At 50.6% G+C, this 15,090-nt stretch overlaps 2 protein-coding genes across 2 annotated transcripts; one reads left to right on the top strand and one right to left on the bottom strand.

Moving 5' to 3' along the window:
• The first annotated feature begins 2,352 nt into the window (after positions 1–2,352).
• ASPGLDRAFT_164082 (uncharacterized protein) lies at positions 2,353–5,860 on the top strand. Its single transcript, XM_022542567.1, has 2 exons — positions 2,353–3,273; positions 3,342–5,860. The coding sequence occupies exons 1-2, from the start codon at positions 2,710–2,712 to the stop codon at positions 5,406–5,408; spliced, it is 2,631 nt and encodes an 876-aa protein (XP_022404361.1). The 5' UTR covers positions 2,353–2,709; the 3' UTR covers positions 5,409–5,860.
• Positions 5,861–12,625: 6,765 nt separating this feature from the next.
• ASPGLDRAFT_42717 (putative pyridine nucleotide-disulfide oxidoreductase) lies at positions 12,626–15,053 on the bottom strand. The gene has a single exon (XM_022545653.1). It carries the CDS (start codon positions 14,617–14,619, stop codon positions 12,829–12,831), a length of 1,791 nt encoding a protein of 596 aa, XP_022404360.1. The 5' UTR covers positions 14,620–15,053; the 3' UTR covers positions 12,626–12,828.
• Positions 15,054–15,090: the final 37 nt, after the last annotated feature.

Below are 15,090 nucleotides of genomic sequence, written 5' to 3'. Positions count from 1 at the left end.
GTAGTGCTGTCGTCCAATGTCAAGGACCTCAGATCCCAACGGCGAAAAAACCCCTGGCGCAAAGCCCTTCAGCAGCCGATTACACACGCCAGACTGGCAGGCCACGAACCGCTCACGTTCGTGTCGCCTCCCTTGCTTATCATCCGATTCGATATTAATCTGGATTGCAGCATTTTTGATCGACAGAATTATGCATGGGCGATTGAATTTACTTCATGAGCACCCGTCAGCTCAGCCAGTTTCTCGGCTACCTCTGAGAACATCGTTGAAAGTGAGCCATTCCAGTTATGAAGCACCCTTGAGATGAGAAGCTAAACTCCTGTAGTCGCCTGGAGCATACCTGGAAAAGAGACAAGCTCCAAAGAATACGATGACGATCAATTTGCCGTTTTTCACTTTCATTTTGATCATATGCTAATGATAGATGGCATTAACTATCCTGGGATTTTGGTTTTCCACGGTCATTAATTCGAAGAGAATCGACGACCCGGGTAGACGAGGCAAGGGGCCAATCAGCGAGCCCGAATCCTGGAATGCAATACGGGTAACAACAATTGGTAGACGGCCTGGCACATTTCAGAAGACACCTTTCCAACGAGGACTTGATGACAGAGGAACTTTCACGGGTCCTAGAAAGGGATCGTGAAGAGGACGACCCATGGTTATTCTCTGGAGTTCGACTGGGACTAGGAGCTTGTGTATTAGTTAACGCCAAAGATACTAGTTTGAAGTGCCATTGTGACGCTGGGAAGTTCAATGTCATCTGATGTCTGCAACTCAGTATTTTGCGACAGATGTACCCACCCTATGGCAAGCCACTCGGATTATGGTGAGCACCACCTACACCACGAAAGCTGGATTGTGTCAGCGTCACTTACAGGCGTCGAGGACCTATTTTCGAACTCCTCATTGACCAAACAAGAATTCCTTCGAAATCGCTTAAATAATACTATATATAATTGACAGATGCTTTGAAAGTACATACCGCGAAAATCAACCGGTCGTGCAATCGTCCCTCCGTTCCGATCACGCCAACCTAGGTTACTCTTTTAATATGCCCTATACTGTGGACCTTAGGATCACTGCCCACCGAACGCAAACATTCCCTCATTAGGAATAGTCTTCTGCGATAGAACGATGCCTAGCATAATAGGGCGCAGGGATGGTTGACGGTAACACGGCATGATCTAGCAGAAACCTTGAATTTGAATGACACCAATAGCATCTTTTCCTGGGCCCATAGAAAGAAAAAAAAAGAAAAGATGGTATAAGCTCTCATCGTTCCGGGGACAAATATGTATGGACATAACTAGCATGTAAGATTGGGCAGAAGGCACAATGGAACAGTTCACGCCAAGCCTAGTCACCGAGCAATTCTATTGAACACCAGCGGAGGAAAGGTTTCGGAAATAGAGGGGACAAATTCAATTCGAACCAGAGAATCATGGTAGGAATCGCGTCATTTGCGCCATAATAATAATCAATCCCACACTGCACATTATTACTGCGATCCAGCATACCGGTGGAAGGCGGCGCAGTCAAAAAATAAAAAGAAATAGTGAAAATAGTGTCGGAGTCGGGGGTTCGGAGTGGACCAACCACCGACAGTCAGCCATTCACGTTGATATGGTTGACCATGCTACCATACTTGTAGTCTTCCGTACCGGAATACGAGAATGTGTTTGAGGCTGTCGTTGTGTGTACAGGTGTTTGTGAGTACAGAGTACTTGTACAGCGTGGCTGGTGTATGGAATATGACAGCTATCGTCCATGTCTATCGTTCTATTATTATATACGAGGCTGAATGGTGGAATACGTTGACATGGGTACGTATGAGGGTGTATTCTCCGTGCACTGCGCGGTTGTTCTATTCTTAGTACAACACGAGAGGAGAATGGAATAGATGAGTACGGAGTACGGAGTAGATACAGAGGAGAATAGAATAAAATAGACAAGAGGAGGAAAGATATCAATGATCGTAGATACAAGTAGTAGTATAGTCTGTACAGATTAGTAGTAGTGCTCTACATAGGACTATACAAGAAGATCATTCACGTCATTTAGCGATTCAGTATGAATACCCAGATGGAGATCAAACGAGCTGAATACAGAAGAATGTATCCTTAGTGAGGCTTCTTTCTACTCTGTATTCTGTACTTGTACTCTGTAATATGATATAACATGGGCTGTCGACAGGTTCATCCCCTATTCTCTTCGCTCCGAGAAGCCTATTCCCCACTGCCCACCGTTTTCTGCCTTTCTTTTGGACTTCTGTAATTTTTCTTTTTCTTTTCTCTTTTCTTTCTATTATTTCCTCTGAATACTTACTAGTCCTAGTATTCTGTACTGATTGTCTTATATAATCGGTATTATCCCTCCTGCCGATCCATTCTTTCTCTCTCGTTCTCTCACCTCTTCCAACCCACTCCAATCACGAACACCCATCATTCCATCCCTCTCTCTCGCCTTCACTTCACACACACACACACACACACACACTCTCTCTCTCTCTTTCTCGCTCTGTTTGCGGTTCTTACCTTTTTTGGATTTGACGCGTTATCTGCATGGTCCTTTTCAAACCGGTCTCTTGACCTTTTCATCCACTCGTTGTCTGTCGGTCTGTTCTCTTCTTCCTGAAACTCTCCACCCGCACGACTACCACGGTTACTTCTCTACCTAAGCCCATCGCCCTTTACCACGCAAGAGAAGATGCTGTCGGCTCCTGTCAAATCCGCCAAGCGCATCTCCTCGCTATTCTCACTGGGCTCTCACAAGGATGGCTCCGTCGCTTCATCTCCCGTGTCACCCGGCTTCAGGTCCTCCCCCGAACAGCAACCCCAGGACGCGACCCGACCTCGCAGCGCTTCCCGACCCTCTCGCATCGTCTCACAGCCCAACCTCGATACCTCGACAGATTTCAATTACGACGACCCCCTCCCTCCACCGCCATCGCTCCTCGCTGTCAACCAGGATCTCGCCAACAGCGCCAGCACCGGCCCCGATGGCAGACCACAGAGCCGGGGTCGTCGGAGGAGTAGCAGCAGACCCGCCAGCGCGGCTGGCTTGTTTGTCCCTGGTGGTGGTGGCTCCGACTCGCGTCCTAGCACCCCCTCCAAGCGACGCAGTTGGATTCCTGGCCGCGCCCGCGCGAGCTCCGTTGATACCAGAGGCCCTGCCAGTCCAGGTCTGACTCCCAACCAGCCCGGTGCTTGGATTGCGGGTCTAGATCAGAAGATTGCCTACGATTTGGAACCGTTGGCGCGGGGTGATCAGGTATGTATTTGACACCGAGAAAAGAAAAGAGAGAAAGAGAGAGAGAGAGAGAGAAACTAAGATGATAGACTTCCGAAATCTGGAACGAGAATGGCGATACCTACGTCTACCTTTTCCCTCAAAATACCGGCAGACCACCGTCGTTCAAGGTGCATTCGACTGTCTTTGCTGAATCGCCCTCGTTGACCTTCTTGGCCCGTGGTACCGATCCCAAAGCGCAGGCTCTGGAGCAGCAAGCACGACACATGTCGATCAGTAGCCCGACAAATCTGCCTGACAATGACAATGATAGCTCCGGTAGCAACCGCATGGCTTTCGTTGACGACGTGGCCGATGAGCCCCAGGAGCTGCATCTCTTCTTGCCCATCCCCCTCAACTGCGACGTCTCTAGCCCCGGCACCCGCATCTCGCAAGAGGACACTGAAACCCTTCTGCTCTTCCGTAATCTCTTTGCTTTCTTGTTAGGCCAGTCCCTCATCGCTACCCCCCGCTCTCCGTCGCTCTTCTCTATCTTCATGGATGTCGCCTCGCTCTTATCCCGCTTCGAGTTTAGCAACTTGGACGGTACCAACTTTGGTGAAACTGCGACCACTAGCTTTGGCAATTACTGCGACGAGCTCCATCTGGGTGACGTGCGCCGCAGTCGTGAAAAGACGATTGAAGCCATCGTTCTTGGCGAGCGGCTTCGTTTCTACCCGCTCTACCTCGAAGGTTTCGTGCACGGAGTGGGCAAACTGGACGAGCTCAAGCAGCTGCGTAGTCCCAAGTTTGGCTTGATCCATCCCATCACCCAGAAGCGTCTGGAACGTGGTTTCATCGACCTCGATACCAGGCTTCGCGTGCTTTACAGTAAGCTGAATGAGTTCGACTTCCCCTCCGTCTTCTCTGGAGCAGCCAACTCCACTACGTCCGTGGAAAGCAAGGTTGTTCGCTTCAAGGCCTGGAAGCAAGCCTTTTCGGAGTTCCGCCGCTTCACCATGCAGTACTACCGCCAGAAGTATGGCTCGTGGCCGCCCAAGGCCCGTTCCAAGAAGAACCATTTCGAAGAGAGTGGGCTCAACCGCCAGGTCCTCAATGACCTGTATCGCGATTTCTGCGATCTCTACGACATGATGGTCGATCGCGGTGCGCTGACTGACCGCACTATCGACCATTCGGGCGAAGCACCTCAGACCTCAGATCCGGACGAACTCCAGACCCGAGCCCTGCGCCAGGTCATGAGCGAGTATGACCGCGCGACGCCGCCCGTGCAGCCGCCGATTCCATTCGACACTCCCCAGATGCCGTCCTTGAAGTCTCTGCACAGCAAGCCCATGGACGCGAAGAAGGAGGCCAAGCGTAAGACCAAGAAGCTCAAGGATACCGATGTCAACGCTGTCCTGATGGGTTCCTACACTCGCGAGGGCCTGCGGGCCACCCCCTTCATCGAGAGCTTCATGCAGTTCGAGCGCCGCTGCGGCCACGGCAAGTCGGTCAACGACCTGATTGACTTCCGCTGCGGCCAGTGGATCTTCCTCTACTGTGTCATCCAGGCCCTGCCGCTTCTCGTGGTCGACGTGCCCAACGTCAGGTACAACGATGCCGTCGAGTACTTCCTGTGCATTGCCCCGCGTGGTGGTGCGCCATGGATCCAGAACGACTCCAAGACCGCCCGGAGTTGGTTCGGAGTCGCCGGTGGTGCTGGTGTTGTCAGTCTCCCGTCAGATGTTGTCGTCAACGGTGTTGAGGGTATCTATCGTCGCAGTCACTGCTGGCAGATGGCCGAGCAATGGGCCGATACAGATGCCATTCTCGAACCCCCGATTGTTGAGGACGCCTACGACAACGAGTCGTCCGTGTCCTCGCCGTACCCGGCCCAACAATCGTCTGCCGGGTCGTCCTCTGAACCCCAGCCCGGCCCGTACATGGCACCCCCGAATGCCCTCACGCCGCCGCCAGCGGCCATTCCTCGAACCAACTCGCCTGCCTTGCGGAGCCGGGCCGAACACCGTCATTCCATTTACCCTGGTCTGGAGGCCCTGCCACTGCCGGCCGGTGTGGCACCCATTGAACCGCCCGCGCGACCGATGAGCCGGTTCAATCCCAACATGAGCTTTGATGATATCTTGAAGCAGGTTCCCCAGAAAAAGAAATAATTTTGACAACATAAAAAAAGGAGTACTAGGGAGGGACCATTTGTGTTTATAATTTGTGTTTTGAAGGGGTTCACTTCTCATTCTGTTTTCTTTTCATGCATTACCTGTTCTACTGTGGTGTGCGCACACTCCACACGAACAGTCATATCCTTTCCTTGCATTTACCTTATAATTCCCATTTCGTGTTTTGTTACTGTGTCTGGCTCTTTGCATCTATCTTTTTATCTTTTTGTACTTTGGACTTGCGTTTTGGGATTGTTTGTTGATGCACACAGGCACATATATTCTCTGCCAAGGGAAGGAATACTGTGTTTACATTTTGTGAATCGTGGTCAACCATGTCAGATCTCTCAACCACATACTTTAGACTGCGATGAGATCTGATACAATGTACCATGACATGGATAGAAATAATACGTCCATAGAGGACGGTAATACTTGAGACATTCCACAGTACAGTAATTGAGTGTAGTTATCCACGGGTGTATTTGTACTGGTTCTGGTTCCGTACCTGTTGAGCCGCATCTTCCATTCCACGGCTCTGTCTGGTCAACGTCACTGAATAGTGAACCCAACCTCCCAGTTCGAGAACACCTTCGCTCCTTGTTTCTAATTTTGATCCTTCACACAGCGTGAAATCCACAGATTGCACTGCCATTGGTCTACAATACGGATCTTCCCTCCGTCATGCAGCGACGCCGCAATTCCGACCCTCTTAGTGGGCGACGGCCATGTCACCACGCTATCAGGAAATTCGCACAGCAGATCGTGTTTTGCGACATATATAAGGCTCTGTGCCTCCTGAGGTCATGGGCGATTCTCTTACGCTGAGTACGAATACCCCTGAGATTTCTTTGCGCTTTGTGCAAAATACGGTGATCGTCCGCTAACTGGCAGTCGGCGTTTAAGACGTTTTATATTCCGCGTCTCAATTTTTTTTTTTTTTTTTTTTTTCGAAAGCCGTGACCCTGACGAACCATTGCGCAAACTACGTGATGAGGAAGCTATAATTCTCTAATCTACAATGTCCCGCTCACGCTCTCGCTCCACCGTGGGCAGCGACGCCCACGACCGCCTCGAACCACGCCTCCAAAAAGCAGCCGAACACAACGATCTCGAAGCCCTGACCATCATCGTGAACTTATCCCGCGAAAATGGCCAATTCAGCGACCCCTTCCTCCGCATCGGCCTCATGCGCGCCACGGAGCGCGACTGCATCGAAGCAACACACTACCTCCTCCGCCAGGGCGCGAAAGCAGACATCCCCAACCTCGACCATACAGGGAACCGTCCCTCGCCGTTATTCCGGGCCGTCGAGCGGAACCATGTGCGTATTGCGCAGTTGCTGTTGGATTACGGGGCGTCGCTGGAGACGGTGGATAAGAAGGGGCGGACGGCGCTGATGACGGCTGCGTGGCGGAATCATTGGCATATGCTTGATTTGCTGATTGCGCGGGGGGCGAATGCGAATGCGAAGGATAAGAGGGGGCGGAATGCGCTGCATAATCTTGCTGCGGATAAGGTGTGTGATTGGGGGGATGACGTTGTGCGGTTGTTGCTAGGTACTGCGTGTGCTGTTGATGGTGAAAAAGGACGGGATTCGTTGGGTCGGACGCCGTTGCATTGGGCGTGTGCGACTGGTAAGATCCGACTGGCGGAGTTGTTGCTTATGCGCGCTGGGCCGTTTGTAGTTGATATTGATGCCGTGGAGTTTCGGAATAAGACGGCGTTGCATATTGCGGCTGCGCATGGGAGGGAGGATGTTGTGGGGTTGTTGTTGAGGTATGGGGCTGATTTGGAGGCGCGCAGTGATGGTGGGTGGACAGCGTTGCATAATGCGAGTGATAAGGGTTCTGTGCCGACGGTTTGTATGCTGTTGCGGGCTGGGGCCAAGGTTAATAGTCAGTTGTTGAATGGGGTGACGCCGTTGCATTTGGCTGCGCAGGCTGGACATAGTGCGATTGTGGAGTGTCTTCTTGAACGGCCGGATTTGAAACGGCGCATTAGGGATAACTTTGGGAGTACACCGTTTTTGCGGGCGGCGCAGTTTCATCGCAAGGATATTGTGTTTCTTCTGGCGCCGTTTAATAATGTTGAGGCGCTTTCGCCTAATGCGAAGGGTGCTTGTGAGAGTTTCGAAGCGACAATTGTCGACTTTGGTAACTATCACAACGAGAACCGCGTGCAGAAAACCTCAGTCTACAACCTGCTGTACGGCCGTGACAAGGAGAATCCACGCAAGCAAGCCTTCAAGACACTTCCTACTGACAGCGGAGTGACGGATTTCCGCTGGATTCATCTACCCGCTAATAACATGGCATGGGTAGAGGCCTTGCTCACCAAAGCGTTTATCGAAGAGGGTCTACACGATGTTGACGGGTTCAAAGGCCTTGAAAAGTCATTCAACTATCAGCATCGCGGGCAATGGACGCATTCACATTTCATGCGGCCATTGTGTCAGAGTACACCAAGGGCTACGGCTACAAAGTCTCGTGACGAGGAGTCAAGTTCGGAAGATACTCTCTCGCCCCTTTCACCTAGTATAACAGTCAACGGGCAGACAATTGTGAACGGACGGCCTCGGGATCCTAGAGAAAAGCAAAACCACAGCCATCCCGAGAACAACGGCCACGGCCACCACCGTCGACATAGCAGCAACAAAAGCAAGAAGAAGAACACCGGTAAAACGGATTACATTGCAGACAACGCAAGTGTCCACAGCAAGAAGAAAGGATCCAAGCACCCCGGAACTCCCAAGGGGGAGAAGAGCAAATCCCCGTTCGGTCGTGAGCGACATCTGTCAACATGCAGGGACTCGACAGCTTCCAATGTCTGTGTTTTCATGCCGTATCTTCATTTTGAAACTGCGGAGCGACGGCAGAGAATGCAGGAGGTTATTCAGCGGGCTGAGTTTATTAGACGACGGCGTTTACCCCCGCCTCCACCGGTGCCCTCGTTTACTCCGGACCAGGTGATCGGTCGGTCTGTTTCGCGAGATGAGATGCTGATCAACGCGCATCTTACGTCTTCGTCTACTGCCTCGCTGCATATAAGACGAACGCTGGACCAGTTCTTCTATCCGAATATCGATACCAGTACCCGGGACCAAGACCAGGTGGTGTATCGATACCAGACGAGGAGTGACGATGGACGCTGCGACGACCCGAAAATCTTCATGGTCGACCAGCTGTGGATGTGGATTCTGGGCCCTAATTTGATCGTGACGAGCTTTGCTCAGCGGTGGGAGCAGCCTAAGAATGACCCGCTGAACGTGCTGGACGGGGTTATTGAGGATATCAATTCGAAAACCCGCGACCCGGTAACCTCGGTGTATGACCTGGCGATCGCAATTACGAATCGATGCTCTGGGGTGTTTGATCGTCATCGCATGGACGAGGAGTACCAGTTCCTAGACATGTTCGAATCAGCAGTCGGACTAGCAACAGACCGAGAGACGGTACTCTTCCGCCAATTCAACAGAGCATCCCTACAAGCATCAGAATGGCTCATGAACCACCGCAAACTCAACCACTGGGCCCGCCATGCCCAAAAACAAGAAAACCAACAAAAAAACTACCGCCCCTGGATCCTCGACGACACCGACCAACAAGCCTACCACGAATCCGAAGAACCCTTCTTCATCGACAAACTCCTCGACATCGGCCAAGAAACCGACCTCCTCGCCGAAGCAAAAGACATCCGCGACGAACTCAACATCATCCGCACAATCCTCCAACACCAAAAAGACATCCTCGACGACCTCCAAGACATCATCTGCAGCATCCACACCCACACCTACAATAACCGCCCGCAATCAGACATCAAAAAACGCTTCAGAGAACAACACCGCACTATCGACATACACCTAAAAGACATCGAACGCATGGACGCCCAAGCAGAACGCGTCTACTACTCCATAACAGACCTGCTGGATCTAAAACAGAAACAAGCCAGTGCAAACGAAGCCCGTTTCGCGCGCGACCAGGCCGCGGGGACTACCCGACAGGGGAAAATCATCCTCGTCTTCACTATCGTAACCATCATCTTCCTACCCCTATCCTTCATAACATCGTTCTTCACGATCAACCTCGCCGAATTCCCACACGACGCCGACGGCGACACACAACTCCACCTCTCCTACGTCACCCAATACACATTCGGCATCGGCTTCGCCATCTCCATCCCGCTAATCGCCCTAGCCCTCGCCGTCGACGACATCGGCAACACATTCTGGTTAGTCCGGCGGTACTGCACGGAACAATTCTGCAAATTCACGGGTAGCGACGACATTAAGACGCGGGCGATGCGGAAACATAAGAAGATTCAGGATATGGAGTATGAGGCTGCTGTGGAGAGGATAAGGAGGAAGAGTATGGAGACGGAGTTTGCGGGGAGTTTGTTACCTGTTTCGACGAGGGGGACTGGACGGACGGGGAGGACGGGGCGAACGGGGCCGTTTAGGGTTGAGGGGTTTGGGAGGAGGTTTTATGATCGATTTTGAGGTTGGGGGGTGTATTTAATGATAATGAATTTATAATGAATAATGAAGAATCCTGATTTAAATAGCTAAAGTTGTCACTGGTAGATTCATTTCTTCAAGTGTGATTGTCTAGAGTCAGTCAGTAAGAGATCTTGTTCAGGAGAAAAGAAAAGAAAGAAACTAACCTTCTGCACCTGGAACCATATCATTCCCTTCACGCCCAAACTAGAACCAAGCGACAATACAATCGAAGATGAGTTTCACTTTGGGGCCAATTCCTAGGTCAGACCAAACAGGAAATCCGTCCGTATGTCTCAATTGGCACTTGGTATTATGCCTGCACTGCCATATCTGTTAGTACTCCTGACAAAACACGTAAGAGAAGTTGCGCAAAACCATACGCATCTACCAATGTCATCTACGCTAGTCTGTGCTCGGTGGATTTATCTCTGCCGCAATATTCCATCTGGCTTTCCGCATTCTCATCTATGCACAGTCAGTCCCATCGCGAAACCGACCCAGTGCAAAACTAGAACCCGGGCAGCCTGCAGCCTTGGATTCCAGTATGGCAAAGGTAAGCCCCCCCCCCTTGCCCTAGACGTGAGATGGCCCACTGCATATCAATATCAAATGATAACATGACATCACGGAAGATCTCTGGAAAATCTTACGTTTACAGGATAGACAAAGATGTTGACCAAATGCTTGAACTATGTCAGCTTCATTTGAGAGCAAGTACGTTTTCTTGACCCTTGGCATGAACTTGTCCAGATCAGGTATGGTCTTCACACTTTAGCTTCTAAGTTGCAGTGGTGATAAAGCAGTTGATGTTCTTTGTGATGAATGTGTGAACTGCAGGATTTATTGCTCAGATTGTTGCGGTAGTAGTGCCTTCCATTAAGAACATTGAGGAAATATACTCACAGGTCATACAGTGTTCCAGTACTGCCTGTTGCACTTCATAAGATCCTGAACCACGTCTTGCAATTGTCGTAAAGGTTCCACATTGATCCCTCCGAGTTTAAACCGTTTCGGACCCTCGCCCACTCCCTCTTGAGTGTGTCGGAGGAATTGTGTGTCGACTCCGTCAGATAGAATTCCCATAACCGGGAGGGGAGGTCAAGTTCCCGCTGCCGGTTAATGTAGGCACATGCTTTGCATGTGCATTGGCGAAGGAATAGAAACAGGAGTGTTTACAGCATTGAACATACCAATCGATTCAGCAATCCATTTCCTGTAATGCTGAATCTTCTCATCATGGCGGCATATGCTTTGCTTGACTTCAGAAAACAAAATGGTCACCCCACTGCAGATTGTGAACCTGTGCTCAATTCTCCCTGGTCTCGTGGCATCACTGAGCAAAACCTCGAATATGCATCCCGAAAGTTCTGGTGACAACTCGGAACCGGTGTCCCAAGACTATCCCCGTCTTAACTAGGAGCTTTCACTGCTTGATGGTAAGTTGATGTCCGGGGTCCCAAGAATATCCTCGTCTTAACTGGGAATTTCGAGTTTCCACCACTTCATGCCGAGTTGACGTCCGAGGTAAACATCTCGAGCAAGCTGCTATCATACTTTCTCCAAAATTGGACGTGTCCTTTTCAAATACAATGCCGTATATATCCTCATAACTAGTGGCTTAGTTGTCTCATCTGTACAGCCATCAGGCAAGGTGGACTGTTCATCTTTGAAGGCACAGAAATGGAGCTATCAACTTCATTGAAACTGGTTAAATATGACAATAAGTAGTCTGGGGGGAGTGGTGGGGCAAGAGGGTCTCTGAGGCGTTCAAAGAACCATACAAGTTTTATCAGTTGATGGATGAATTGCAGTGGCCATGTTCGCATACCGGTGAGATGTACCGTACCTGGACCTGGTTTCCTCATTTGATATCTCTATCACAGGTTTATAATGAGAGCTTGCGTCTCTGCTCTCCCGTATGATTTCCCAGAATACCAAATTTCGCGCGTGGAATTGGGAATCGTGGTCCTTTCCATATTCTTCTGGGTCTAGGCCCACAGAGAAGCGAAAAGGTGGCAGAGATTAGCTTACTTGTTAAAAGCCTCTTCAGGTCATCAACATTGAATTTGTGCTTTTGCACCAGAAGCACGGCTGCCGGGGGCAATAGAATTTGCCATGTGTTCCCCTACTTGGCAGTTCAACCCTAGGCCTTGTTGCATCGATTGAGAGGGAAAAAAAAAAAAAAAAAAAAAAAAAAAAAACAACCAACATGACAGGCACGAAAGCTTCAAGCATCCAATGTAGGTAATCGGCGTAAGGGAGGTTTTGGCCGGTTTTGGAAATTCCCGTGATTGATAATTGATTCAGTTAACTGGTATAGATATTCGGCTGTAAAAATCTCTGGCGGTTGCAATCCGCTTTCATCTGTTCTCCTTTTCTTACGAGGTATTGTGAGTTCTCGCGGGTATCTTTGTAAACCTCTATCCTGATATGCGAGATGTACTGATACCATATCCTATGAGAGCTTGGGTTTTTTTTTTTTTTTTTTTTTTTTTTTTTTTTTTTTTTTTTTCCGAAGCATTTCTTTCTGGTAGATAAAGATCTGTTCAAGCGAGCATCTTTTGCCCCATTTGATGTCAGTTGTGGGGAGATCCAAGTTCGATAGATAGTCGGAATGCTCGTTAAGAGGGAAGCAAGACAGAGGTGTACCCGTTGATGTAGATGGAGAATGAAATGTGTGCAATGATGGTGTTAGGCTGCCCTGGTGAGACTACTCATGTGGCAAGCAAGCGTCCAATTCACAGCCACTGAGAGGGAAGAAAGATACCACCCAGCATTGAAGCAAGGGTAAAAGCCGTGCATGTGCTCATTCACCTACCAGGAAGATGGAGAATAGGCTGCGTTGCGGAACAGTCTCTTTAGTCTTTTAGTGGGTGAATATGGTTGATTGGCCGGCTAGATGTTACTAGTGTGTACATGCTAATACCTCGACACCTCCCGTCCATACATCTTGTTCAACAACCTCCGAAACACAACTCTTATCTTGTTCTTCCAGCTAATACTCATCGTCGCATACGCCCAATTCCACACAAGTGCCGCGGTCCGCCCCGTCAACCCCTGCGGCAGATACCCATACCCGTCCCTTTCGTGCGGGATCTGCATCAACGCATTAGCGTCCCCGATATACGCCAGCGATCCCAGATCCCGGAACGAAAATGGCCCGGATTGCTGGATATCGCCCTTGTTGAACCGGGTAGCGAGCCATTTGGCTTCTTGGAAGGTTGCCTGCGCGGTGGCTGGTGGGGCACCGGTCTCGGGCATGGCATTGTCGCCCATTGCGAAGACATCTTGCATGACTGCTGTCTGGCCGTGGTCGTTTTCGAGCTGCATGCGGAGTTGGCCGTCGACGAGTAAGGCGCCGACTTTGGGGGCTTTTTTCACGTGCCAGGTTGTGTTTGTTACCTCGGTGGGTGGTTTTGAGCCGTCTTTCATGAGTACGGAGTCTGTGGGGAGGGTGTTGAGATCCTGTAGGGCGCGCGAAACGAATTTGTTCATTGCGTTTCCTGTAACCCATACGCACATGCCGGTGCCGACTTCGCCTTCTTCCTCGGTTGAAAGGGTTAGGCAGCGTTTCGGGTCCATGTCATACGGTGGTGGATCGCCGGGTGCGCCCCAGCGGAGACCCTTGACGTGATGGGAGGTTTTGATCTCGATGCCTTCTTTTTGCATTGTATCCATTGCGTAGCGGGAGAGGGACTCGTCGAACATGGAGAGAACTTTGGGGGCGACGTCGTAGAGCGAGATGCGCGGGATGCCTTCGAGAGCTGGGTATAGACGGACCACGTCTTGGTAGATGTAGTCGCGGAGGTTCGCTGCTAGCTCTGTGCCTGTAGGACCGGCGCCGACGATGGCGAAATGTAGTAGGTGCTTGCGCATTTCTAAGGAGGTTGTCGGGAGTACGGCTAGTTCGAAGCATTCTCGTACGCGACGCTTGACGCGGCGTGCGTCGCCGATATCTTTAAAGAACATGGCGTTGTGTCGTACACCGGGTGTCTTGAATGTCTTGCTCACTGCGCCCACTGCGATGACCAGTTTGTCATACGGAACCTCGAACATCTCTCCCTGCTCCCATCTCCGCGCCTCTGTCATAGGCCGGTAACTTGTAGTCTCAGGGCCTTCCTCCTGTAACCGCTCATCCTCATGTGTCCGCGGTGATTCCGTAACACCACTCTTAATCACCGTCGATTCACACAGCACAGTCTTCTTGTTAAAATCGACCGCCCGCGCAGCCGCCTGAATGAAATCGACCTTCGCCTTGGAATCCCGCACGGGTTCAACGATATTCGAGAAATCGAGCGCACCGCTAGCAGCGTCGGTAAGGAGTGGCGTGAAGACGAAGTAGGATCTCGGGGAGATGATAAGCGGCGAGAAGGAGTCTGAGGATAGTCTGCGCGAGAAGCTGTATCCTCCCCAACCGGACCCAAGGATAATGACTCGTTCGCGATTTATGTCTGATTGTGCGATTGCTGTCGAGTGTCCGACTTGCGCAGCTGATGCTAGTTTAGTCGTTGAGAAGCGCGCTCTTTGTATATGGAGCTGGTGTAAACCCGCACGCCGGGACAGCGGTCGACTCAATGCCAGCAGCGTCATTTCAAAGCCGTATTGACCATAGAAAGTAAATGGAAGAAACGAAGAATTATAAATGACAATCTTTGCAAATAGCACATGAAGATAAAATGCATTTCGCATACTCCCGGAGCTTGAGCACATCATGACTTCATTTGGGGTTTCCCCATGCGGTAAGTGATATCTCGGTCAACGATCGACTCCGATCCCGGTGCCCAGTAAAAGCAACATTATCACCAATGGAGCACAGGCACTCCTGAGCATCGGAACAAGGACTTCCGTACTATGACTCTGACTCCGTTCGGAGTACGGAGCATGAACAGTCACGGGATCCACGCCGGCATCGCTCGGACGAAAATAGAAAGGAAAAAGAAAGTGTTCGGGAAGTTCAGGCTTCCGTAACTCACCACTTCGGGCGGATAAGGGTACCGAGGAGATCTGTCTGTATTAGTACAGCTGAATTAGCAATGATTGTTGAGATACGCGTGGATTGTGGACGGCATCTCGTAATCCAATGCCAGCCATAGCCCAACAACTCGTATCGGGAGAGTGCCTCAATACCGGAATCGGTGTTCTTTTATGAGAGTAGACACTAGGATCCTGGGATGAGGGGTG

Source organism: Aspergillus glaucus (genome assembly GCF_001890805.1).
Source record: "Aspergillus glaucus CBS 516.65 unplaced genomic scaffold ASPGLscaffold_3, whole genome shotgun sequence".
Classification (NCBI taxonomy): Eukaryota; Fungi; Ascomycota; class Eurotiomycetes; order Eurotiales; family Aspergillaceae; genus Aspergillus; species Aspergillus glaucus.
Note: the sequence above shows the minus strand (reverse complement) of the source record. Positions and strands in the feature narration are given on the sequence as shown.

Bases quoted from the DNA above. Each gene is read 5' to 3' on its own strand.
- ASPGLDRAFT_164082 (XM_022542567.1), top strand. From the start codon at position 2,710: ATGCTGTCGGCTCCTGTCAAATCCGCCAAGCGCATCTCCTCGCTATTC. The intron at 3,274-3,341 runs GTATGTATTTGA...CTAAGATGATAG, and splicing joins CGTTGGCGCGGGGTGATCAG to ACTTCCGAAATCTGGAACGA.
- ASPGLDRAFT_42717 (XM_022545653.1), bottom strand. From the start codon at position 14,619: ATGTGCTCAAGCTCCGGGAGTATGCGAAATGCATTTTATCTTCATGTG.